The sequence below is a fragment of the Ixodes scapularis genome, unplaced genomic scaffold (assembly GCF_016920785.2).
Source record: "Ixodes scapularis isolate PalLabHiFi unplaced genomic scaffold, ASM1692078v2 PGA_scaffold2__306_contigs__length_199485367, whole genome shotgun sequence".
NCBI classification, from domain to species: domain Eukaryota; kingdom Metazoa; phylum Arthropoda; class Arachnida; order Ixodida; family Ixodidae; genus Ixodes; species Ixodes scapularis.
The window spans coordinates 77606166-77630912 of NW_024609857.1; the positions used below are offsets into that span (position 1 = coordinate 77606166).

At 41.9% G+C, this 24747-nt stretch overlaps 1 protein-coding gene across 1 annotated transcript in view; it reads left to right on the forward strand.

Annotated features, from left to right (window-relative positions):
* The window catches only part of LOC8026575 (glutamate receptor ionotropic, kainate 3), a 106613-nt gene that overhangs the window by 42521 nt on the left and 39345 nt on the right, over positions 1-24747 (forward strand). Inside the window, exons 6-9 of the mRNA XM_042291461.1 lie at positions 621-797; positions 6986-7150; positions 22018-22122; positions 23736-23849. Of these exons, the coding sequence (XP_042147395.1) occupies positions 621-797; positions 6986-7150; positions 22018-22122; positions 23736-23849 (561 nt within the window). The remainder of the gene's footprint in view (positions 1-620; positions 798-6985; positions 7151-22017; positions 22123-23735; positions 23850-24747) is intronic.

Genomic DNA, 24747 nt, shown 5'->3' on the forward strand with positions numbered 1-24747 from the left:
CGACGATGATGGTGATGACGTGAAGACACGTGATTTGAGCACGCGCCGCGCCGAGCTTCGCGCTCCCGCGGCTCCGTCACCCAGCGGCGCAGGAGTCACAAGCGAGGAACTCTCAGCGTCGTTCAAATGGACATTAATGCGTTCGCATTCACAACTCAGAAAAAGTGCTTAGGTTTCCTCGGATTCTTTTTTTTTTTTATTTCACCAGAAGTAAAGAAAATAGGATAAATACAGTGCGATGATTATCATTGCGTTCATCCATTGCAGAGTGCAGAGTGTTCCATCTAATATGTTCAACATCTTGAAAATCAGAGACTTAGTAACAAATAAAAAACAACACACACAGGTGAAGTCTCAGATTTTCAAGATGTGAAAAATTCAACAGCTAGCGTATATTTTTTGTTATTTCTAACCTGTTGAAATTTTTGTTCATTCCACTTAGCCTTCCAATGGGTTGCCTCGTGAATATCTCGGAAAATATTACCAGCAGTGTAAAGCGAATATTCTCAGAGGCAATAGGAACATACAGTCTCTCGTATGGATATAAGTGTGGTAATTTTTGTATTTGACGGTTCATTTAACTATAAATTGATACAATAATTCCTAAACTGTAAATGTAGGACCTCCACACTGTGGATCTCTCTGAGTTTCGTTACTCCCGCACCAATCTGAGCGGATTTGAGCTTCTGGACCGAGACCTCTGGCAGCAAGATCTTGGACTGACCAAAGAGGCTTACGCGAAGACCGGCATTTATCCACTCTTCATCAGAAGCAGACCAACGAGAAGGCCATTGAGTGTGAGTAGCCGCCATATTGATTGCAGTACAAATGTAGTGATGTTTGTTTTCCTCCCCTCGCGATTGCTAACGGTACTACCGCATAATCTGATCTCTAAGTCGCAATTTTGCAGAAGTTGCACCCTGCTACAAGCGGCTGTTTTTTTTTATTAAAGGAGCTTTGCAACAATTTTAGCGTTGAAAGAATTGGCATCTTCTACTTTTGACATTGATCACCTTGTCACAAATGACAGAAAACACACCTGTTTTAATCGAAATGTTGCGATTCCGCCGCGTAATAGCGAGGCAAAAATTAGAATATTCCCCGACCTGCAGCCACGAGCGGCGGCCCTGAGAAACACGCGGCATGACGTCAATGGGGGTCTTGCAGAAAGACATCAAGTTGTGCGAATACCTGCTCGATAAACGGTAACGTTTCTATATATCTTGTCGCTCCAACATAAATATAAATGCGTCAAACACCTGGTATCATCGAGAAAACTTTTATTATACAGGGTTTTAGTGGCGCCATCTATCCTAGGTCCACAAAACAGTCAGCTCTATCTGCTACCGCGAACAGCCGCCAGAAGCCGGCGGTGGAGGGGGACAGGGCCGGACGGGTAAGGCCGGACCCGGATGAGACATTCCCCCTTTCACCACATTGTTCGCGCAGCGTCCGCCAGCACGTGGTCACGCGGTCGCGAGCGGATGAGTTCTCGCTGCTCACTGATGGCTCTAGAGAGAGAACTTTACGGGAACCCCGCGCCAACCCCATCGACGTCACTGCGCACGTGACCCGGAAGACGATGAACGAGTTGAGAAGTGGCAAAAACCTGGACCTTTTTCATTTTTTAAATAAAAACTAGGGTATCCAGGCGAAATCTGTTTTCTGTAGTTCACTTCAGAACTGTCAGGCATCAACTTCCACAATTACTTAAGCAAAGCCCTGAAATTGTTGCACAGCGCCTTTAAAAGAAGAGTTGGTACATAGGTCGCACGTATATATATATATTTGTATGGTCGGCGCGTCGAAACTGCAATAAAAACCCCTATGTATTGTAATCGCAAAGTGTGTGCAATCGACAGCAAGTTTCAATATTATCGCCAACAAACCGAACGAAGGGTATAACTTTAGTGGCAAATTTCCGAAATTAAGTTTCAAACATACGAAAAAAATCCATATAAGTCACGCCGTTGTACACTACACACGAACAAAAAGCTATGAAAAAAAGCGCGACTCATACATTGGAAAGTGCAGTAGCTGTGCGCGATAGCCTGGAAAGATAACGCGCGGACAGTGCTTTCTGCCAGACAGCTCTTTTTCAATGTTCGTCTCTTCATTCGTTCAGACTCTCTAGCCTTTTTCCATGTAGCGCGTGCGGGAGCTACTCCAGCGGCTTACCGCATAAAGGGAAGGGTGTTTTCCTTCCTTGGGAGGGGGTGGGGATGGAGCAACGAAGTGGCTCTTCCCTTTCTTCTGCCGGCCTTTGCTATTTATTGCTTGTTAATACAATTAATGTTGCTGCTAATTTAGGTAGAAAAAAGTTCACGCACTTAGACGGGTCAATACGCCAAAAAGTAAAGCAAAACGCTGAGGTGGAGCTCATACAATGTCTACCCAAAAGTGATCAATATCTGCGAATTTACTAAAATCCAACTGCTAGGATTTTGTTTTGAACAAAAATGTAAAAAAGAATAAAAACAAAACAGTATCAAAATTTTCACATATAGCATTTCGAAGCAAACACTAAAAAACGCTACCTACAAAAAAAAAAACACGTCTGTACGTTTGTGCCGTTCCTTCACGCAGTCAGCACGATCGAACCAGTTATCATGCTCACTCAACGTTTTGCAAAAAAAAAAAAAAAATGCAATGCAACTTTTTAATGGCGATGTATCAAACATACTTTGATCCGACGTACATTTTTTTTTTTGAAGGTTAGTATCATCTTGCATTATTTGTGATGACGGATCAATACAAACCACATCAATTAGCTGTTGGTTTTAACAGATTTTTAGCAGTGTTTTTACTGAGAAGAACGTGTTTCCACATCCTGATGCCATTATCTCAATTACCGAAAATATAATGAACGCTCTTGCCATTTATAGTTACAGAGTTGAGTGTGCCATAGTTCGCTTGGAAACTAACTCTAGCCCAGGTCCCGACGGAATCTTTACTAAGCTTTTAAAATTAACCAAACAAGTACCTGGAGTTCTACTGTGCAGGCTGCTCCAACAGTCCCTCTTTAGTGGTCAACTACCTGATGTCTGGAAAGTCGCTTCTATTATTTAAATTTTCAAAGCCTGAGATATAAATAATTTCGATAACCACACACCCATATCGCTCACTTCCGTTTCATGTAAAATTTTAGTACATATACTTTCATCCAAGTTTCTGACCGGCACATCTAGTAACAGCCTTATTTTTTCCAATCAGCATGTGTCCTACCGATGCTAATTTTTATTAATCTTGCTAAAGCTTTTGATCGAGTTCCCCATAAGAGACTAATGTACAAATTAGAAACTGTGAATACAAATGCTTGTGTTATTCAGGGGATAAGTGGATTATTAACGAACCGCTCTCAATTCGTTGTAATTAACAACTGTGTCTCCTTTCCTATGCCGTTAAAGTCTGGCACCCCTCGGTCCGGTATTGTTTCTTCTATAAAAAAACGACCTTCACTGTACCATTCAATCTACCATACGTTTCTTCGCGGATGATTGTGCCATTTATCGGGTCATTTCAAACCCTTTCGATTTTCGCATCCTCCAGCGGTACCTAAACATAATCCAGCATATGTGCACCACATGGTTAATTGAAAAAAACACTAATAAAACTAAAGCTGTCACTTTTACAACGAAATTACACATCACTCGTCACGTGTACATGATTGGAAAGGACCGCAATAAAAACGCTACGCGAATTAAATACATCGGCGTCCACCTAACAGCTAACTGATCATGGAACCCTCATATTGAACATATAACCCACAAAGCATCCAGGAATCTTGGTTTTTTTCTACGCTCTTTATTTCAAGCTATCGAAGAAACAAAACTCATCTCCTATGCTACTCTCGTCAGGTCGCATTCTGAAATTTGCATCCAATATATGGCACCTTCATCGGCTCTACTTAACTAACCATATTGAGGCACTTCAGAATAAAGCTGCAAGATTTATAGCCCGCGACTTCTCCCGCGCTTCCAGTGTGTCTAACATAAAACGTAACCTCAACCAAACCCAGCTGTACTACAGAAGAGGTATTGCTCCCATGTCATTTTTGCAAAAGCTCTATCATGAATTATCTCCCTTTAGGGCCTCATTCATTCAGCCTGATTATCGTATTTTGTCTCGCACAGATTATCACTTTAAAGCATCGCCCATCTTCGCCCAAACTAACTTGCTCAAAAACTCCTCTCTGGTTCTTCCCATCTTCGTATGGAACAGCCTGCCTAGAGAAATCGCGTTCATCACTTCACCTGATATGTTCATTACTTATTTTAGTATATGTATAGACTGATCAAGTGCTGCTTTGTGTTATGTTTCCACCCAGTGTTCTCGTTATTCATATCGTTTATTGCTTGTTTGACTTTGTCTATGCCAACGATGTAATCGTTTTTTTTTTTCTTTTTTTCTACTTGACCCAATTGTACCAAACTTTATACTATCGCTTTCCCTTCTATTTAAGGCCCATAAGGGCCTTTAGGGTAAATAAATAAATACATACGACTGAATGTATGGTGTTATGTTAAAATATGCACGTATTTAATTTTTTTTTCTGCTGAATATTTACTTTATAACATTGTACCACTAAGAGGCGGAGAAGGCATGTATTTATCATTATTGTGAGACACATAATATTATAAGTTGAACGCATGAGTGGAAAAAACATCCAGTATATGTCGTTCTGAAATTGCAGAACAACTAATGTCTCGTTTTATTGAGTGGCCTTTCGCATACAAGGATCGTTATTTATGCTTTAACAGTCGGGAGACGTTTCCATATTTCTGCATTGCAAACTTACTGCTAAATTACTCTGAAAATATGATACCTACATTTCTAACGAGGAGTGCCAGATTTGTATTCTCTCACTAGGTTCAAGTGAAGGAAAGTTTGAATTGATATGATAAAGCAGCCATAATTAACAAGGAACAAGGAATAACAAGGTTCAAGTGAAGGAAAAGAAGGAACAACGAACATAATTAACAATTTTCTAAGAAATCTCAGAAATGAAATCTGAACCACAATCGCGCATTGTGATTCAGTTTGGATGAAGTAGGAAATGAGTTAACGATATTTTATATTACGCACTACTAAATTCAATTAAGAACTCCGCGAGGGTTGAATAATGTAGCACACACTCTTAGCAAAAAAAAAATTGAGTTTTCTTTGCTCGCATTTATCCTAAACGTCAAACGATTTCTTGACCATGCCTGCAATGCATGCATAAAAAGACGGTTTTACATCAGAAGTTTATTTATGAGTATACAGGGTTTACAGTAGCGATAGACTCGTGTCTTATGAACAAGGCCCGCCCGCGCGTCTACTATCCCGCAGAGAACATCGGCGCTACATCCACTCGTTCGGTAGTAAAATCCTCGCGAAAAAAGGGATCTGCGCGGATAGCACTTTACGTGAGGACGCTATCTTTTTCCAATAAGTCGCTGGAATACTTCTGTCAAGCTCAATGATTGGATATTCGCGTTTTTAGTCTAGAAAGTGGATACGCGGGCTTTGTTCATAACACAGTGCGTCTCTTATTTAAGTAAATACGGTAACGGAAATAATTGATGCCACCTTTCACAGGCATCTGTCAAGCTGAGGCTCAATCTCGTCTGCAATCTTCAAGTGGGCGCACACTCTGTGTCCGACCACTCCTTAGCGGAGGAAGTAAGATTAAGTCCCTTTCAGTCACGGTCGTTGCTATAGCTACGCTGCAACGTACGCATTAGGGCTGATGCCACGCTTATCCGCTAATGGATTTATGGCAAAGCTTAGGCTTAGGCGCAATCAATAGCGTCTGCGTGAAAGGGCAGCCTTCGTCCTACTCATAATGAGGAAAGCAAAACACGTTATTGGGGAAACACTCGAACGGTCATTATATCGCAGAGGAGAACTGCTGTAAAGAGATCATGTTCATCAAAAAGCCGGATACAATTTTTTTTGTTGTGTGAATTATTGAAATACGGACGTCGTGCTTTTCAAACAAAATGTCTTCTTGCAGATGCAATCGCTTTATTTGAAAGGAGTGGCATAAATCGGCGATACTTCGGATAAACATTAAGGTCTCTTTTCAAAACATGCTACATGGTACATGTAATCAACAAGATATGCGAGGCACATAGAATGCAACGATATACGTGCAAATAATAGAAGGAATGTGTAAAAGGACACAATAGAAAAACCCAATACTAATTTATAATCAATATTAAAGATTATGCCACAGTAGCATATTGTGTGACCTACATTCGACACAATATTTGAGTTTGAGAAAGCAATGATGTGTCTTTAGTCCACAATAAATGAATTGTCGATCTCCCTAAAATAATTTAAAATAGTTGTCTATTAAAATGTGAAAGCCTGACGTCTGCACGATTTTTTGTGTTGCAAAAGAGTGTAACATGATTATTTCTCATATAATTAAACAGTCAGTCGATCATGGTTTCCACAAGCCAGACATATTGTTTATGACGTTAATTATGGCACATGTTTTTTCTTTGGCTCAAAACAGTAACAATGGTATTCTATCTTGTAAACTAAGTGCAAAATAAACAAAAAAAAAACTTCTAGACTTAATTATAGACAGACCATTAAAAAAATGTCCATGCTTAATGGGATAAAACGCTCGTCCAACAGATAGTGGCAAATACAAATTGCTGCCGAGATGTCGATCGATTGGATATATACAATATCTAAATCCTAGAAATGCGGAATGCATAACAAGTTTAACTAACACCGATACGCAATTCAAATCTCTATCAGAATTAAAAGAAACATGAAACGTTATTTTTTCTTCTAATCTTTGATGATACGGGTGATTTTGCAACTAGCTTTAGCGTAAAATAAGACATGTTTGCATTTTTCTACAAAACACCATAAATATATAACCCATAGGTTATATATTTATGCCTTGTTCCCCACTAAATTTGTATCTACGCGTATAAGTATGTAACAATCACAGTATTGCTTAGTTTTTTGTTTGCCTTTGCAGCTTAATTCAGCGCTGTCCCAGGATGCCCTGTATCTGTTTGTGGGTGCCCTACAAACCCTGGCAAGGAAGAAATCTCTAGAAAATCCTCCCGGCGTGCGTTGCGATGCCGAGTTTGTTTCTAGATCTAGGACGCAAGCTAGGTCACTCGTTGAAGTTGTAAAAAAGGTAAGTTTTCTTGTAAGCAGTGCAGCTATTGTCGGTCGATTCTTATTTAAACGATAATTTAGTTTGCATAGCTTATTTCACGCGGCAACGTTAAAATGTTTAGAGCCATTATGATTTTAATGGTACGTTTAAAATGTGACCGAAATGCTCAGACAACTATTCAACAAAGAGTATCTCACTTGACTTTACGATTCAGTTCGGCTAACTTTCGCCATTTGTGTGTGGTCGTCGTGATCCAAGCAAAGGCGAACTGTGGCCCATTTTTAACTAATCGCGGTAGCACTCTGTCGCATGCCGTTCTCGCTGGTCAATTTGTTTTCCTTATGCTTTTCGCTTGTTTTATGTGCGGCAGGTTATTAATATGTGTATTTTATTATCTTTGTGAATATTCTAGTAAGAACAAGAACGGACTGGACGGCTCCGCGAGGAATCGCGTGAGCGACAGATTTATATGTACTACCGGAGTCCAAGAGTGGGCGCTGAATCATGTGGAAATGAAAAGAGCGTTTCTATATGTATATTATGACCTCACTATGTTGGTAATAATATGCGTAATACATGTTTGTTCACTTGGTAGGCTGTACACGACAGCAACTGGAATATTTCGTTATCAAAGATAAATAACAATTAAACAAACATCTATATCTTATAGACAAAATGCACAGTCCAACATAGTTGAAAAAAATAAACGGAGTAATATGTAGCGTCCAGAAAACAAATGAAATTTTAAAACCCTCTGCCCGGATCTGCAACCTCACTATGTACAGAGAGGCAGTTCTAATGGGTACGAGCACATCGTAAAGCGTTTGCGTTGCGCTATGGGTTCAAGTATAAACACCTCCGTTTGTTGACACCACTGAATGTATTCATCGGAACAATTTGGCACGGTAGCATTTAGCGAGGTTCATTCTTTTTTTATTGACATTTGGATTCAATAAATACTCGGAGAATGAGGCTGTTTGCGGAGGTATTTTATATATTCGTGTATACTGCCAGGATACAACCGAACGGTAACGAAGGATAGCATGAAAATAAACAGAAGGCACGAAATTTGATAAACTATAAACACACAGCACTGGAATTATAACTACTGAATAATAAAGTTCTTCATAAGCGCTTCTCTATTCAAATGGTCAGTACCAACCAAAGCCGAGTTAAGGAGTCATGATAAAAAACATTTAAGATAAATATTATTATTAAAATCTTCGTAACTGTTTTAATATATACACACCACGCTTCACGATGTTTAAGACTCTAGTTATTCGAAGAATGCTTGTATGAACGCTAATCAATTGAGTCTGGTAACAGAAAACACTTAAAGGAATCTAATGTTACCCGCCCATAGTGACCCACGCAGGTGTCTATAAGCTCCCTGATCTAAAAGACAAACTATCTTATTATTAATTGGCTTGCTACCCCTACTTGTCAGGTGTATTGATACTAATCGTGAGGAAAGCTAAGTACTGCTAGTTAGAGCGGAGCTAGGTGGGGCATATTTTTAAGTGGTGCCAGCTGCACACTAATAGACAGAAATTTACAACCGCAGGACAATCCACTATATTGATGCCTTCTTCTTCCTTCACCATTATCAGTGTTTACAACCTGGACTGAAGCCCTCTCCTTCTTTATTTACAAACAGAATTTAAGCCTTCTTCCTCTGCTTCTATACCTATTTACAAATGAGGAGCTAATTCGTGCCCTTCAGGACCCCCGCAGAAACTTTTTTCTCGCTTGTGCAGCTCCAGGGAAGGCGCACTGACACATTCATCTTCTTATCGATGGCCAATCAGGGAGACATCTACCAATCCATTGTCGATAATGCCGGTGCACGGCAGTGTAAAAAACATCAAGGTTTCGGAAAAAAAGAAAAAAACTGGCTCGTGAAAACTTTGAGGCATTGGCCATCGATGGAAAAGAAGATGAATGTGTCAGCGCGCCTTCCCTGGCGTTGCACAAGCGGGAAAAACTGTTTCTGCGGGGGTCATGAAGGACACGAAGCAGCTCCGCGTTTGTAAATAGGTACAAGAAGAAGAAGGCTTTAATCCAGTTTGTAAATAAGGAAGAAGAGGGCTTCAGTCCAGGGTATAAATACTGATAGTAGTGAAGAAGAAGGCTTTAATATATATGATAGTCCAGCGGTTCAAAGTTTGTGTCTTTTAGTGTTGAGCTGGCACCACCCAAGGAAGCTAAGTACTCTCGCTGTCTGTACCTACCAATTGCACCAATTTATTTATGCACCGATTTTTTTTTCTGGAGCATTAGGTGATTTCTTATTCCGTGAGCCAAGCCCAACTTTCTGCTGGCTCAAAACATGACACAGAAGTGTTCGGAAGAGGCTGGGCGCTGCGCCACCCTGCCGTTAGGGGACGCTGGCGGGGTGTGCCCAGATGAAGTCACGGTCCACGGACGCTTACAATCCGGCGGCCATACAGGTTGGGCGAATCCCAAGCTCAAGGATTAAATTAAATTTATCACCGAAACGAACGTGTTGCTTACCTGTAGAGCAAATATGTAGACACAAGCAATGAATTCGGGCGTCATGGTCGTTTTAGAATTTATTCTTTGTGTGTCATGACACCTTTGACAATAATTTGTAAACGCATGAAGGGTTGTCGAAAGCAATTTCTTCTCCCGTGATTCAAAATTTTCAAGTAAACTAATTATGTCTATAGACGTATGAAATATAAGAGGCGCTGTAAAGTATTTATTGACTTTTGTGAGATGAAAGTGAGAGGATGGACTGCCCTCATATATTATTGCTTCAGATGTGGGTTGATACAAAGACACGCTATTGTAGTCCCTGTGCAGGTGACCTCACTTCACGCCACAAAAATTGTGCGGTCGAATATAGATGTTTTGACAGACCTTTGTATAATTTAAGGCTTTGTGGAAATGTTAGAAATGCGTGAGCATTAGTTCTTCCGGCGACGGCGACGGCACAGCGGCAACTCAGCTCGCCCGCACTACAAAGGGCCTTCCTCGCGGGGCCTCCTGCTCTGTGGCTCCGCGCCAGCTGTGCGACGCTTGCATTGGTCCGAAGTGATGACGTCAGCACACGTCACCCTCCCCCTCTCTCCCCTTCTCGTGACTTCATGCATGCCACTGACAAACAAACTCACCGACTGACATCGGCACGTTTTCGTCGAAGCGAGCGTTCTAATGCTCACGCATTAAGAAAAACGAGGGTCATAGCCTCCTCTATATAGGGCCGGGGGGGGGGGGGGGGGGCTGCATTCTCAAGGGCGGAACCGGCCGAAAAAACTGAGACAGAACGACAGAACATGATAGATTGATGATAGAAAGGCGGTGGCGCGCTCAGGGATCCACGGACGCTTCGAAAACTCTCCTAAATATCTCGATTGATTCTTGTTTGCGATAACAACACAAAAGTTGCACGTCTTTTTTTCCGTAATTCATTCATACATACGACTGGCCTCTCCCTCTCTCTGAGCGCATCCTCTTACTCCTACAAGGAAAGGAGTGTAAGCAGTCGCTTTTATATTTAATGTCTCCTGCAAAATACAAAAAGAGTGGTTAGCCTTACTGCAACTGTGCGGCGCTCTCTTGCTTTACTTGTCGCCTTCTGTTCCTGCTATTTATTCCTCTGGAGTAATGGGCGCAGGCCTTTCCCTCATATGGGAAGCTATGTCAGGACTCACCACTTTCTACTCTTCCTAAATAAACACTGAACTCCTGAAAATTTTATTTGATTGGACAGATGATGTATAGTGCTCAACGAAACGAAATGGGCCAGCGTAGCGCGTGGCCACGCCAGAGGCGCATATGTAGAGTTTGGTCATTAACTGTAAAGAGTAGCGCAAAACAAGGACACGTCAATGGCCGGAATTGTTTCAATGACCTTGGGTGCGATGATTGACAGCTTTTGTTACCAACCACTGGCCACAAAAGTTCCACTATAGCGGAGCCAGTGAGCTTAACAAATACCCTCCAATCGCAATTTTTAGGTGAGGATGCATTCAAGTATTTCTTTTCAGCTTGCTAGGGTTGAAATTAGCGACTCTTTGTAACTGAAACAGCAACGCACGTGGCGTTGCCGTCACGACAACATTCAGATTTTGGTTGCACTCACGGCCACTGCAACTGCCACGACGGACTAGGGCGGTCAAAAGTGCGGACTCGGCTCCCTGGGAATTTGACCCCAACCCCGAACGAGCAACCCACATTCGCAGTTGCTTTTCTTTTTTCAGAAAAACTTCTCGTCACTGCCACTTTTTTGTCTCAGTAAACGCACTCAGCACCTTGAAACTCTATTTCTCGAGGTGCTCATTTCTTTATAACTTTAACCTTTGGAAGTCGTAATTCTTTTTCCAATAACTTTGTTTTCGGAGGATGATGATTTGGTGACAAACGACTTTTCCGGTAGCTAAAAAAAAAATATTTTTGTGTGCAGGACTTTGGCATTCATTGACGCTTTCACTAAATATAGGTTACACATTTTTTTTTCACTGAGACAAGCATATAAGTACTTTGAGAGGAATTTATATTTCGGCCAAGTTATTCATGTCATAGCGCTGGATCGGTCCCGTAATGACTACCTTAAATTACTTAGTGCGTAACCAAGACTCGTCGCCTTGAAAGTCGCTCGTTTCTTGACAGTTCGCGTGCACCGCAGTGTCTCCTTTTTAGGGGTGAGTATTAAAATGTCCATGTGGGCAAGTTGGTTTGTGACTGAAGAAATTATTATGTAGAGTGCAAAACACAAAGACCAATGTATTAGAGTATACTACATTAGAAACCCTAAAGGTCCTAAAAACCCTTAATGAATTTAAATATGTCGGTGTATACTTTACATCCGATCTGCGATAGAATGCGAATGTTAGCTATATTTTCTTGAAAGCTTCACGGATGCTAGGTTTTCTGCGTCGAAAGTTCAAAACTGTACCTGAGTTGCTCAAAGAAACAATTTACTTTTCACACGTTCGTTCTATTCTGAAATATGCTTGAGCTGTCTGGGATCCTTACACCGCCTTTTCTATAAAAAGCTTGAAAAAATGCAAAGTTTGACTTTGAGATTTGTTTCAAATGATTACGATTAGCGACTAAGTCTGACTGAGGGGAAACATTAGTTTAACTGGCAATGATAAGAAGATCGCAGAAAGCTCCTCGTCTCGAATGTTTTCACAATATTTATTACGGTGAAGCCGGTGTAGAAAAGAATTAATAAAGGAAAGCGTTTTCTTACGTATCCCGTAGGAACGAGCGTGCTTTAAAAAGTAGAGCAGTTCCTTTTAAGGGTGATGTGCTGCGACACTCCTTTTTTGTGGAAACCGCGCGCGACTGGAACTCCCTTCCCTCGCGCTTTCTCTCAATGCGGAGGGCAAGTTCGTCTGCTTCTTGCGCAGGGGGTAGCGGTGACGTCAGAACGCCGAGCCCTGATTGGCTGATCGCGGCCCCCCTATCTGAGCTTCGTCTGCTCCTTTGCAACGTCGTCTGCTCGCAACGTCGTCTGCGTCTGTCTTACCTTTCCTGCGACTTTCGGAAGTGCAGGCGACGATCTTACGCCAAAAATGTGCGTAAGACATAACTTAAGAACAAATCCGTATTCACGAAACGAAATTTCCGTAAGTTTTGCGCAGGTTACGACGAAATCCTACGACAGCTCCGAAGCTGTCTTACACACTTCTCACGATCAAATGAGCATGGCCGACTGCGTCGCGGTCGCGACGACCCACGGACGTTTATTTTTCTACGTGCGCTTCTCACGCGTCCTGACTTCAAGCAGCAAGAAAAAAGTAAAAAGTACTTGAAACAGACCACGACGAACAAGAACGCTGGATCCACAAACACCCGGGATAAGCTCCAACAGCCACGATTCCACCGAACGCGACCAACCGAGCACGGCAGTTAGGCCTAGCAGGCAATCCGCGACTCGGCGACCGTCTGCAAACGACCGGCTGGTGTGCTGAATGGAATATGCCCGTGCGACCATTGTGAACCCTTCCCGCATTATACTTTGATCGCTGACCTCAGTTTTAGATTAAGAGGTCAATTTCTTCTTCTTGTTATCTCCTTGTTTCCCGAGGCAACGGTGACTCTCGCCGGTGAAAAAGCGGTGAATCTCCCACAGACGCGGGAAAGGTAAAGCAGTCATCGCTTTGACTAGCAGACGTAAAGCAGACGACGTTAACTGCGCCAACCCGCCGACGCCGTTAAAGAATGAAGGGTCTCGCCGCCCACGAAAGGAGCGAAAAAGTATTTGGGAGGGAACTTGCGGACACTAACACGCTCACCTCTCGGTTCTTAGCAAACAAACCTCGACGCTTCGGGACACCTCGCCAGTGAGTCATTTGACTTCCCTCCTTGATGCGCGTCTGCTAGTCGTTAGACAAAAACAACGTTCCGAAGTCGAGCTCGCTCGTAAAGACCTGCACTTTCGAAAGTCGCAGGAAAGGTAAGACAGACGCAGACGACGTTGCGAGCAGACGACGTTGCAAAGGAGCAGACGACGCTGGGATAGGGGGTCGCGATCAGCCAATCAGGGCTCGGCGTTCTGACGTCACCGCTACTACCTTTCTCATGCGCAGAAGACGAAAATGAGCCCACTTGCGAGGCGTTATCTTCCATGACGCCTTTTTTTACGCACTGAACATGGGAGTTTTTGTGTTTCTGTATATAGCTTCACCCCCCCCCCCCCCCCACACACACACACTCACACACACTGCTGTGCCTGATGGCGAAGCGGGTACCTGAATGAAGATAAAGACAAAGATAAAGACCAAAGTAGCAGTAGTAGAAATCGGAGGCGGAGCCAGATACACTTATTCTAGGGAACTGTTCGAGCCCTAGGAAATAACAGAATTAGGCGCAGAGTGCGGATACAGTCAGTCTGCAACCTACCTGCATAAAAAATAGGTCAATTATATTGACAAGTAGTCCTGATTATGAGGTTTTGTAATGTTTGTTTAGTGAATTCGGGGTTTTGCTGCGGTTGCTATGCTGAATTTTCCTTCGATCGAAAATCGGCAGTATTCAGTTAGCACTCGCCCTGTCTACTTACACTACGTTGGTCTTTGTGTTTCACACGTTCTCTATTATATTCTTTAGTTAACACTGAGACCAGGAAAATGAATAACATGTTTTATCGGATTGAAACGTGGGGCAAGTTAATTGATACGAATCTTTGGCAGAAAGGAGCCCGACAAGGTACACAGGACCAGGAAGTAAAGCTTGCAAGATAAAGTTGTGGCAATAAACTGAGAATTTATTTTAAAATGCATATACAACATATCATTCCTGCTCTATGTGTTTAAAACCAACTTCCGGAGCAGAAGTGGTGAGGTGTGTTCATTTTCAAGCAAATATTCAGTTTGTAGTCAGCGCTCCGTCATGTCAGTTTGTCTCTCGTCTTCTCTAATTTTCGCGTTGTTTTTTCAGTTAAAGCATTTTTAATACGGAGAATGTAAAGAGTAAAACTGAGGGATCAGAGTTGAATTAAGAAAGTGAATGCGGTAATGCCGAGGCCACAAGGACCCCGAGAGCAATATCTCGATTTCAGCGCGACTGCAAGAGGACTCACGGTGAAATTAACCTGAGAAAGGGAAGGCGTAAGTTTAGCTCGCTCAACCTGCTTGTATGAGCTCCAAGAGGGGTCCTCGGTCTTTAGGAGAGGCCGCCTTTATGGCGTCTAATGGCCCTTTCGTGTTTAAAAACACAAGCCAGCTCTTGCTTCCTATGCGACTTCCGGTAACTCCGTTTCGGCAGTCACTTAGAGCTTATTTCTTCGACAATTGCTAGGATGCTTACGTCCTACAAAAACAACGAGGGCGGAGATAAACAAAAAAGAATAAAAGGTCAAGCAGATATTTAGTTAGCTCACCCTTTATCAAATCATCGGAAAATATTGGTGATGAAATATCATACTGGCGCTGTAATGTGCACATTGCTTCTCCTCATTCCAACCGAAAGTTCGCATAAACCTATAGTGCAATAGTGGCGCCTTTGTGCTAAATGCGTCCATATTAATTTATTTTACGCGGGCATCGCCATCTCGAATCGCGGAAACTTCCTGCATGCGGGAGAGCATCGGTATTTTCTCGCACCGTCACTGGCAGGTGTTCGCGTTCTAATGGCAACTTTCGCTTGACTCTTGTATATTTTAGACTTGTTCAATGCTGAATTGTATTGCTTCAATTTTGTTTTTCCCGGATATTGGATATACAAAATGCGTGGCTGTGGAGCAGAGTAAACAAGAGAAATACTTTACTCTTTGACAGGTTAAGAAAGGCAAATGAGGGGGAGTGGGCGCATTTTGCTCTCCCGTCTCCAAAAAGAACTTCCTGGGATCAATAACACATCGGGGTTCCTTTGAGTTGCAGGCGGACATGCATGCACAGACAAAGCCCTACAGAAGCTAACAAACGTGTGCTGAAGGCTAGGCATCCGAAACATGTGCCATGTGTGTCTTGCCGTATCTTTAACTAAAAAAAACATGTAGCACGATAATCATAACGTAGGTAAAACAGCGCAGAACGACACAGACTAGAAGGAAGGCACACCCAAGACGGGAGAGGTGCTACTTCGCGGCTGAAGGTTTTATTACATAAAACATCAAAAGTAAACAGATAACACAGCACTTTAGACATGCGCCAACCTTCCTTCCTCATTACATAGGGCGCATGTGTAGATTGCTGCCTTATGTGATTACTTTTGACGTTTTCTGTAATAAAACCTTTAGTTGCGAGTCAGCGCCTGTACCGTCTTGGTTGCGCCTTCCTTCTAGTCTTTGTCGTTCTGCGCTGTTTTACCTACATTATGTTTAGCCTACGCACACTAGCCTAGCTTTTAACTTTGGTCTAGCAGGAAATTTTCAGAAGGCTAATATTACAGTAAAAAATAAGAAAACATTGTGTCTAATTGCAAAACAAATATCGGCTGCACTTCACGTCAATGTCGGACTCATACTGGCCTTAAATTAATTCTCTGAGTGCTAAATTACCCATGCCAGATTTAACATATGTTCTACCTTTTCGTGAACCTTCCTTTCTCAAGTTTTTGTTGTGTAGGTCTTCAGGCTTTAGCTTATACTAAAACTGTACTACCTCTTAGCATTAAAATAAAAACATAACAAGGTATGCATAAAGTGTGCTTTGCTCCGCTTTATAAACTAGCATTACTACTTCGTTTGCTCTAGAACCGTCGGCGAGGAAGCTATATATAGGTGAACTTTTACTTCCGTCTTGGTCACACATTTTCACCAACCCAGTGAATCTGGCTCGGTGGGAATGAGGTCCAATGAAGATGGTACGTATTGGATAGTTTTGATAAGGTGTGCAGTCGGCACTAAACAATTTAGCACAAGCGATCGACGGCCGAAGCGGTAAAATCGCGACACGTGACGCTGCATATTCGCGAATACACCGAGGGCGAGGGTGATTGGGCCATTCCCACCTTTCAGTCTCGGGGGTTATCGACAGGTATTCATTGTTTGCAAATATTGTATTTAATGTAGATACTGTCGTTTATTATACTTATCGGTTGGGCGTCTTAAACCACCCGTGAGCTTAAACCAGTGTATGAAAAAACAGCAACACATAACCCTGTTTTCAACTAGCAAGCAAAATAAGACCCCTTTTGCACAGTCATGCATGGCCGGCGAAAGGACGAAAAAAAGCGATGGTCCTTCAAAAGCGTATTTTGGAAACGGCGCTTGTCTATCGACCTTCCCTGTGTTGCAAGTATGGCACCCACCGGGCAATATTATCCCCACTGTGCTTCCGTCACTGCAGAGACACGTGTCGCTCGTCAGTCGGCCCGGCAGTCCCTCCTTTGTAATAAACGTTCCTAGGGACGAATGTACAGATAATCAATCCATCCTACGATCTCGGTTAGATTATAGGGTATATCAACCAGCTAGGCAAGTGTACCTCATCGCATCTGGAAAAGTCTAGCTGACGTAATAAATTATGTTCTTATATATTTTGCAGAAATATTTATGTTGCCACGCGCATGACAGAGAAGGAACGCTTCTCCGTAGATCTAGAAGTTTCGTCTTCATTCTTACCTCGAATGTAAAAGATAAAGAGGTCAGAATGGGACCTTGCTATTGTCAGTCTCGCCCTAACTCACTCCCGAACGATATTTGTCGAATGTTCGAGAGACCGAACATATTAGATAAAGAGCTCAGAGCATTCTTGCCGACTCACTTAGACTCTCCCGACGACGACACACTCTTTCGCCAGCGCTCTACTTTGCGTTTTAGCCGGATCCGATACCCGCTTTGCTCTGTACTTCTCTTAATTTACTCCTTATATTTGTTTGTTTGTTTTGGGCAAAAGTTCGCCCCATTAAACGTTCATTTTCATTACTCATCTCTCTTCGCCTTCAATTGTGACAATATACTTCTCTATAAGCGTTGCTTACCTTTCATTTTCATAACAAATTTTCACGTGGCCTAGGACAACTCTGTAGAAGTGAGATTTTGGGCTACTTAGAGTAAAAGTACCAACCGATCCAAGAAATTAATAAATTTAGCTTTCCAATTGAGGCTAATGTTTTAAATTTTAGACCTTATATTTCCTCAACTTTCTTTTACTTCCTCGTGGTGCTTTGCGCAGAGTTGATGAGCATCTCCACAAATTAATACGAGCATATTATTTTCTTCTCTAGAATTTGAAATGCCTAAATTACCGCTTTCGCGTTTAGGCTATTTGTGTCATATCGTCAATACATTATTTTGCAGAAGAATTAGGCGTTCCCTGAAAGGTCCGGCATCTATACAAGGCCGAAAAGCTTGCTGGCGGAACATGATCCAGTACCCCACAAGCAGAAAACAAAATTGCGATTATATATTATAAAAGGAAATGTGGTTTTATTTCTATAAAACCTCGTGGTTTTACATCTTTTGAACACACAAACTGCAGCGTGGACATTTTAGCAATATTTTTAATACCACAAAGAAAAAAGAGATTCCTAGTTCTTTTAAATACGCTTCTGAAATGAGCTATTCGTGGTAAAAATTATAATAATTATTTTGTTTATGAATATGCCTTTTACGGAAATGCCTCCAATTGTATGTTTCGAGAAGGAAACAGTTCTGCAGTCCTGTTTACTTAATATTGCCACGAATAAAATATTACATGAATGTAGAAACGTAGAAGTGAAAATAAATATTTAATGAGGCGAACTTGTGAGTGTAAGACATACAAAAATAGGTACCGCGCTGCGACAACGACAATGAAACGACATTGCGCATTTTTGTTTAGGAATGTTCTGAACAAGAACACACAATGACGGTTGAGAATCGGCTGCAAGTTTGCTAAGCAAAGATTGATGAAAGACAAAAGCTGAGCGGAGTTTGCACTCCGTTCCATGGCCGGCCGTTGGGGTGGGCGACCTGTGCAGCCGCACAGGGTGCCATTCATAGAGGGGAGGGGGGGGGGGGGCGCCGAAAGGGCCGCCAGGTCATGCAGGGCTCAAACATCGAGGGATAAAATCAAAAGCAAAGAACGACCACATCGCGAAGAGCGCCCCCCCCCCCCCCCCCCCCCTTCCCGTTCACGTAGAGAAAGGTGGTGGCGCTGGCCGTTCGGCATTTCGGCCGCAAACCCAACGACTAAGTTCCCGATATAACTGGCGTCCATCAACTCGCAGCCACTTGCGAATATGTTTTACTATAGAAAACCTCTCCTCCATGAGATTGAAAGCGCCATGGAATGAATCATGAACGACTAGGCAAACGATCACGTCCGCACGGCTCTCAAATTACGAGCGGAGCAAAACCTGACTCGCAAAAAGCGATGGAGCCAGCATGCCGTACTCTTAGCGCAACTTACCAAACGATGGCGCCAAACTCATCGGCGAGCAAAGCAGTGTGTCGGAGCGAGTCACGGGACAAAATGCTATTGGAACGGATTTTTGCTCTTAATTATCACGTGCTCCGTTCAGAGTCTCTGATTGGCTCGCAGAAAATGCAGCTTTGCCCTTTGCCAAGTTATTCTGAGCCGAAGAATGCTTTTACTCAGGAGGTCTGTCTGGGGGGTAAAATGAACCTGATTCCTCCCGACATTCGAGGTGCAATTTGGGCAACGCTCGCTGTGGAGTCTCTTGCAGTATGCTCAACGAACCCATACCCCCTCGGCATTCGGTGAGTCTCTGTGCCCAGAGGCTTCAACCGGACTGAAAATAATATGTGTAAAGAACTTTGGATCCGCAACTCTTTCTTTTTTTTTTGTGTGTGAGCAACCAGCGATGACTCCGGACTCGCAATGCCGAATACAGTGTTGCCAACTCAAAATTCAGAAACCCGCCGCAAGAATCCCGAACTTGCGCAACTAATGTTGCGCAAGAATGGCCGAATCACAGCAGGCAGACCCTGGCTTCCGACATGAAGCTCGAACTCTTGCAGGGCAGCTCACGGACCTTAAGTTTCTAGTTTACATTGTTATGTGTTACGACATTCTTTTTTCAAGTTAATGATGTAAGCCAGAACATGCAATGTAAAATGAAAGACATCGTAGCAACCACACAGCTGATGAAAGCACGCAGCGATTACATCGACAATTATAGCGATGTCGGGTACGAAACTGCACATGGCAACTGCGAACGGTCTTCCCGAGAGCATGGGTGTTGACAGTGTGATGAAACCGGCCCCTCGACTGCGGCGGAAAAAGCGCCAATTCTGTTATGAGTGCCAAGACGAGGTTGATGATGTAGAGACAAAATTCAAGCGAGAGTTCTTCTACGAGATGATTGACACCGTAAGATGTCGTTAAAAAAACGCTTCACGCATATGGAGCAGCACGTGAGCTTCTGGGGGTTCCTTTACGGCCTTACCCGACTTCCCGACAAAGCAGAACGTCTTAAACTTTTCCAAGGCCTTGACCATGAACTGAGAGTCTGAGACACCTAAAAAGTGCAGATATCGACGGTACAAATCTCTGCGAGGAGCTGATCTAACCATGCAGCCTGCTGCCCACTGGTTGCAGTGCTCGCCAGTACGCCCTCCAGCTCATTCTGGACAACCATCTGTGTGACAAATTCCCTTATACGTGGGTGTCATTGAGGGTCTTCCTCACTTTGCCAGGGTCAGTGGCCACCGCTGAGAGGAGTTTATCAAAATGACAGGATATCTTGACGTCATTGGCAATTTTGTCCATTAAAAACAGGATAGCATCTAGCCTGGATATGTCGCAAGACGTAGCCCGATTTGCGATGTTGAAGGCTCGGAAGGTTTCCTTCTAGGGCATTTAGCATGGTTAAGTTGTGCTTTTGTTTTCTCTGCTCATCAGACGTTAGCTTGCTATGGGAGACCCACAGCTGAAGTTTGGTTAATCTAAGAAATAAATGATTCTTGAACCTTTGAACACGGTGCCGACAAAACTCTCAATGCTTGCGAAAGTCGTTCATTTTAGTATGTGGTTGTCGACAAACAACGACAAAATCGCGACCATTCGCGCTGGGTCACTGTGGCATATATGTTTGCTAACAACGTGATTTTGGGTGCGAAAATAGTTGATGGGGTAGGGGGGGGGGGGGGGCGCCACGGCTGCAGTTTGCCAGGGCGCTTGCTGCTCTAAGGCCGGCCCTGCTTCGTTCCTCCGAGTGCCAACTACGTGCGTTGCAAACTGCGCCACGCACGTGACAATATTTCCTAAATAATTGCATGATTGCTTAAAGCAATATTAAAACTTTAAAGAATGCAAAAAAGTTGTACAGATAGACAGATATATTTAAGTGAATTATTTTATTTAAAACATAATGCAGACCAAGATGGTCCAAGCAGGAGTGAATCTTACAGTAAATTACACGCCGTACATGACAATATACAAGCAACAGCTTCAGCAGGAAGCACAGATACATAACTATCATACAGAGCATAAAAAGCCACCTGCAGCAGAAGAAAATGTAGCACTGAAGACCTATGAAGTCATGAACTGGGAGAAAACGGCTAACTCAGTGGGAAGAGAATTCCAGTGTCTAATTGTCCTGGGGAAAAAGAAAATTTATAAAGATTGGTGCGAGAAAAGTAAGGTGCCAGTAAGTGTGGCTGATAATGTCTGGTCTGTCTCGTAGCAACGGGTTGTAGGTATGAGTGCCGATTAATAGAAAGCCCTATCATCTGCAAAAGGATACAAAAACTTCAGCCTAGCCTTTTTCCTTCTTTCCCCTAACAAACAAATTTGGTTTATTCACAATGATGTCTTCGTTCTCAGTGCTAAAGAAACTATGAACACGAAATTTCAAAATATAATTTACCTGAAACAAATTCTAATTTATTTACAGTTGCTAAATATTTAACAACACGTTAACATTTCGCCTTCTACAGAAAGATGTTTGAACGCCACCAGAAACAAAAAGTATAGCAGAATTGTAAATAAGACCGCCACAAAAATATAAATTTTTAAGTGCAATATTTTAAACCTATGTATATGTACCACCCAGAAGCTAGTTCTGAACCTATTTTCGTAGCATTATATCAAATAATCAAGATGTATGAACAACGAAGAATATTGTAGAAATCTTTGTAAAAAATTATCGAAGTAATGCGCACCAGCTGGTGTTCATATTAAGGTCAGTAATAACAGTTGAACATACAGAGGGGTATATTTTTATATTCAATTGATTTTACTAAAGATTACGTGTGAGTTAAAAACTCGTTTCGGCATATATTGCCTCTAGCACACCGTGCGAAAAGTATTGACACCTGGGGAAACTGATAATTTTGGTATCGTGGAATAAATGTTGGGTGAGAAAGCATGTGTTTGCATATTCGATTTTGCAACTGGAAGTAAAAATTCCTCATTGCTTGTTTTGAAAAGGAACGACTGGTCGCTCTTAACCCTTTTTCAGCAGAAACCGTTCTTTATGCGTTGGGTGGGCACTCAAAATATGTTTGTCTCTCTATGCAGATACAGTTCTTTGGACTGACAGGCCCCGTTCATTTGGACCGCTTCGGCCGACGCGAGAATATTACACTCCACGTCGTACAATTGAAAAAGGCTGGACTCGCCTCGGTAAGAATGATTATGTTTGCAATTATTTTAATTAATTTTAGCTGTTGACGGTTGTACCTTTCCAAATTATTGCTTAACAAGTGAATTGGTAATAATGTTGTTTCAAAATTCATTATCATTTTGAAATATATATGGGGACGCCTGCTATTTGTCGAGAAAAGCATTGTTAAATATTTAAAGCACACTGGACGCAGAATCACTGTGTGTGTGGGGGGGGGGGGTGATTATTAATTTTTCTGCAGCGGGCGCTTTCCGGCCAATTTATCCTTGCATTTCCTTTGGTGTTTAAACCGGAGCTTTTGAATATTCAATGAAAACGTTTCATATCACGAAGAACCCGCAATAGATGGTGTTGCACACTCGAACACTGCACCCTTCCAGAGTCAGGTTAACAAATATTATCGTTTAAGTCTATATCAAAATTAATTTCGTTTCAAGAAATTGGGTGGGGGCAATGATATCACATACTCGTGCATTCTGCCGGCTCAAATATGCAGCAAAAGCGCTGCAGCAGAGATGTTTTGTACTAAATCGACAATTAGTCACCACTTTAAATAAAAAAGGTGTCATTGTATTAGAGATAGTAATAACAAAAATTTGATTTATGATGTATCTTAATGGTTAGTTTTAGATCACGCATAGGCAGCATCAAAGCCTTTGTGCATTTGTTCACTTTCATCGTTGTGTGCATGATATATATACGACACCACGACACACTCTTGAGAGCGTGTATGATCTATATCTACACAATATTATGCGCACTCTCCTATTAAGAAAAAGTTTTATATAAGTATGATTGCTATTCAGAGATAAGACAAAGGGAATTCTGAAAGCACGTGTCGTGACTTATCTACACAATATCATGCGCCTTGTCATAAATAGAAAAACATATCATGATGATTGAATTTCAGACATAAGAAATAAATGGCCATGAAAAAGCAAGTGTAATGACTCCGGTTTCGTGTTCAGATACTACTTAATTTTCCGAATCGAAGATATAATGTAGCGCCATTGCGTAATGAGAAAACATACAATGTTCTCGACTTGTCTAGCCTTCGAAATATTTCATGCACTTGGGGCTAAGACACATGGAGCTAATACTTACCCGCAGTACAGGCAAGTAGTAGGAACAGTATTGCGCCACTGATGCGACAGGCAGATTGAGCTACGCTCCGTTTACAGAGCATATTTTAGTAAAGACTATGCGTAATGCAGGATAAGAACACCGAGACTTAGTGTTGGTTTACGTTTCTCTATAAATTATCATCTTATTCCACAAACTGTCCAGGCAAAACTTTGATCTTATGAAACATATCTTGAACAGTAATGCTGCTACATCCATGACTGCATGCGTCGCAATTCGGATGCGGCATTGAAATAGGGCATAATTCGTAATATTCATACTGTAAAATCGTTTTGTTTACAAAAACTGAGGAAATTCATACTCTGTGCGTTTTGAACATTTTGTTCTCAATTTTCTGAGATTAGAGTAACGGATTGTTTATGACGTTAAAACGGGTTTATCTTAAGTTCCTTATAGGAAACATACCATATGAACCTTGAACTAAGGATGTAAGCACTAAAAGTTTTTGGTGGTCAAATTTGTCGTGCAGATAGGAACCTGGTCATTAAAAGCCGGTCTAAAAATAACCCGCACAACGTCCGTGGTTCAGGAGGAGATCTTGGATACGCTCAAAAGAAAAACCTTCCGGATCACAACCCTCATAGTGAGTACGTTATTCTTATTTTCTCTGCTTTTTTTCGTGTTAATATGGCAGCGGTAGGCACTTTTTTCACAAAGGCATACGGTAAGATTTCAAAGTTTCGGAACATGGTAAATATTGATTACTCGATGGTACAAAAATATTTCGCTGGAGTTGAATAATATTGCATAGTTTAACGTGTTCAAACAAACTAAAAATACATTGTTTTGCGATTAAAGATTTTTTAGCAAGTATACTAAGCATTCTGGTTATAAAAATATTTTGACTTTTAGAGCTACAACTTCTCAGGAGGAACCGACGGCTCTCTGCAGAGTAGGCTGCTTACCAATTACTTTCTAACAATAAACAATTCTGTGCATAGTGCCAGGAAAGCAAGGATCCGTGTTTGCCAGATACTGCTTATCATGAACGTTTTGATGCTACAGTCATGAGTAGAATCTTAAAGAGGTCTTATGAAAAATATGGCGGGTGAAGCTATAAATTATTTTGTGCTGAAGAAGGTAGCGCAATTACAAGGACATTTGCATAAAATGCAAGGTGTTTCTTGAAAACAACAGGTATTTAAGATTATTGGGCCTCCTTCCGCGGTCAATTTTTTTAAGCGTGCCAGGTCTAGCACTAAGACTTAATTTAACGACCAATAAAAGTTTCATATCACGAGCATATTATTTGACTGAATTTTATATTCCGACAGATGCATACATTTTTGATTATTTAAGTTTATTGGATCCCCGATTGAACTCTTCGTACTACACATGATCCTTCAATAAGAAAAATAATTTGCGATAATTACACCTCTCCAAATATTAATCTAAAGTTGATATTTTTTTCAAAAAAAGATATGACTCACAATGATCACACATAAACTGCTTGCTTCTTACTCTTGAGTTAGACTTTACAT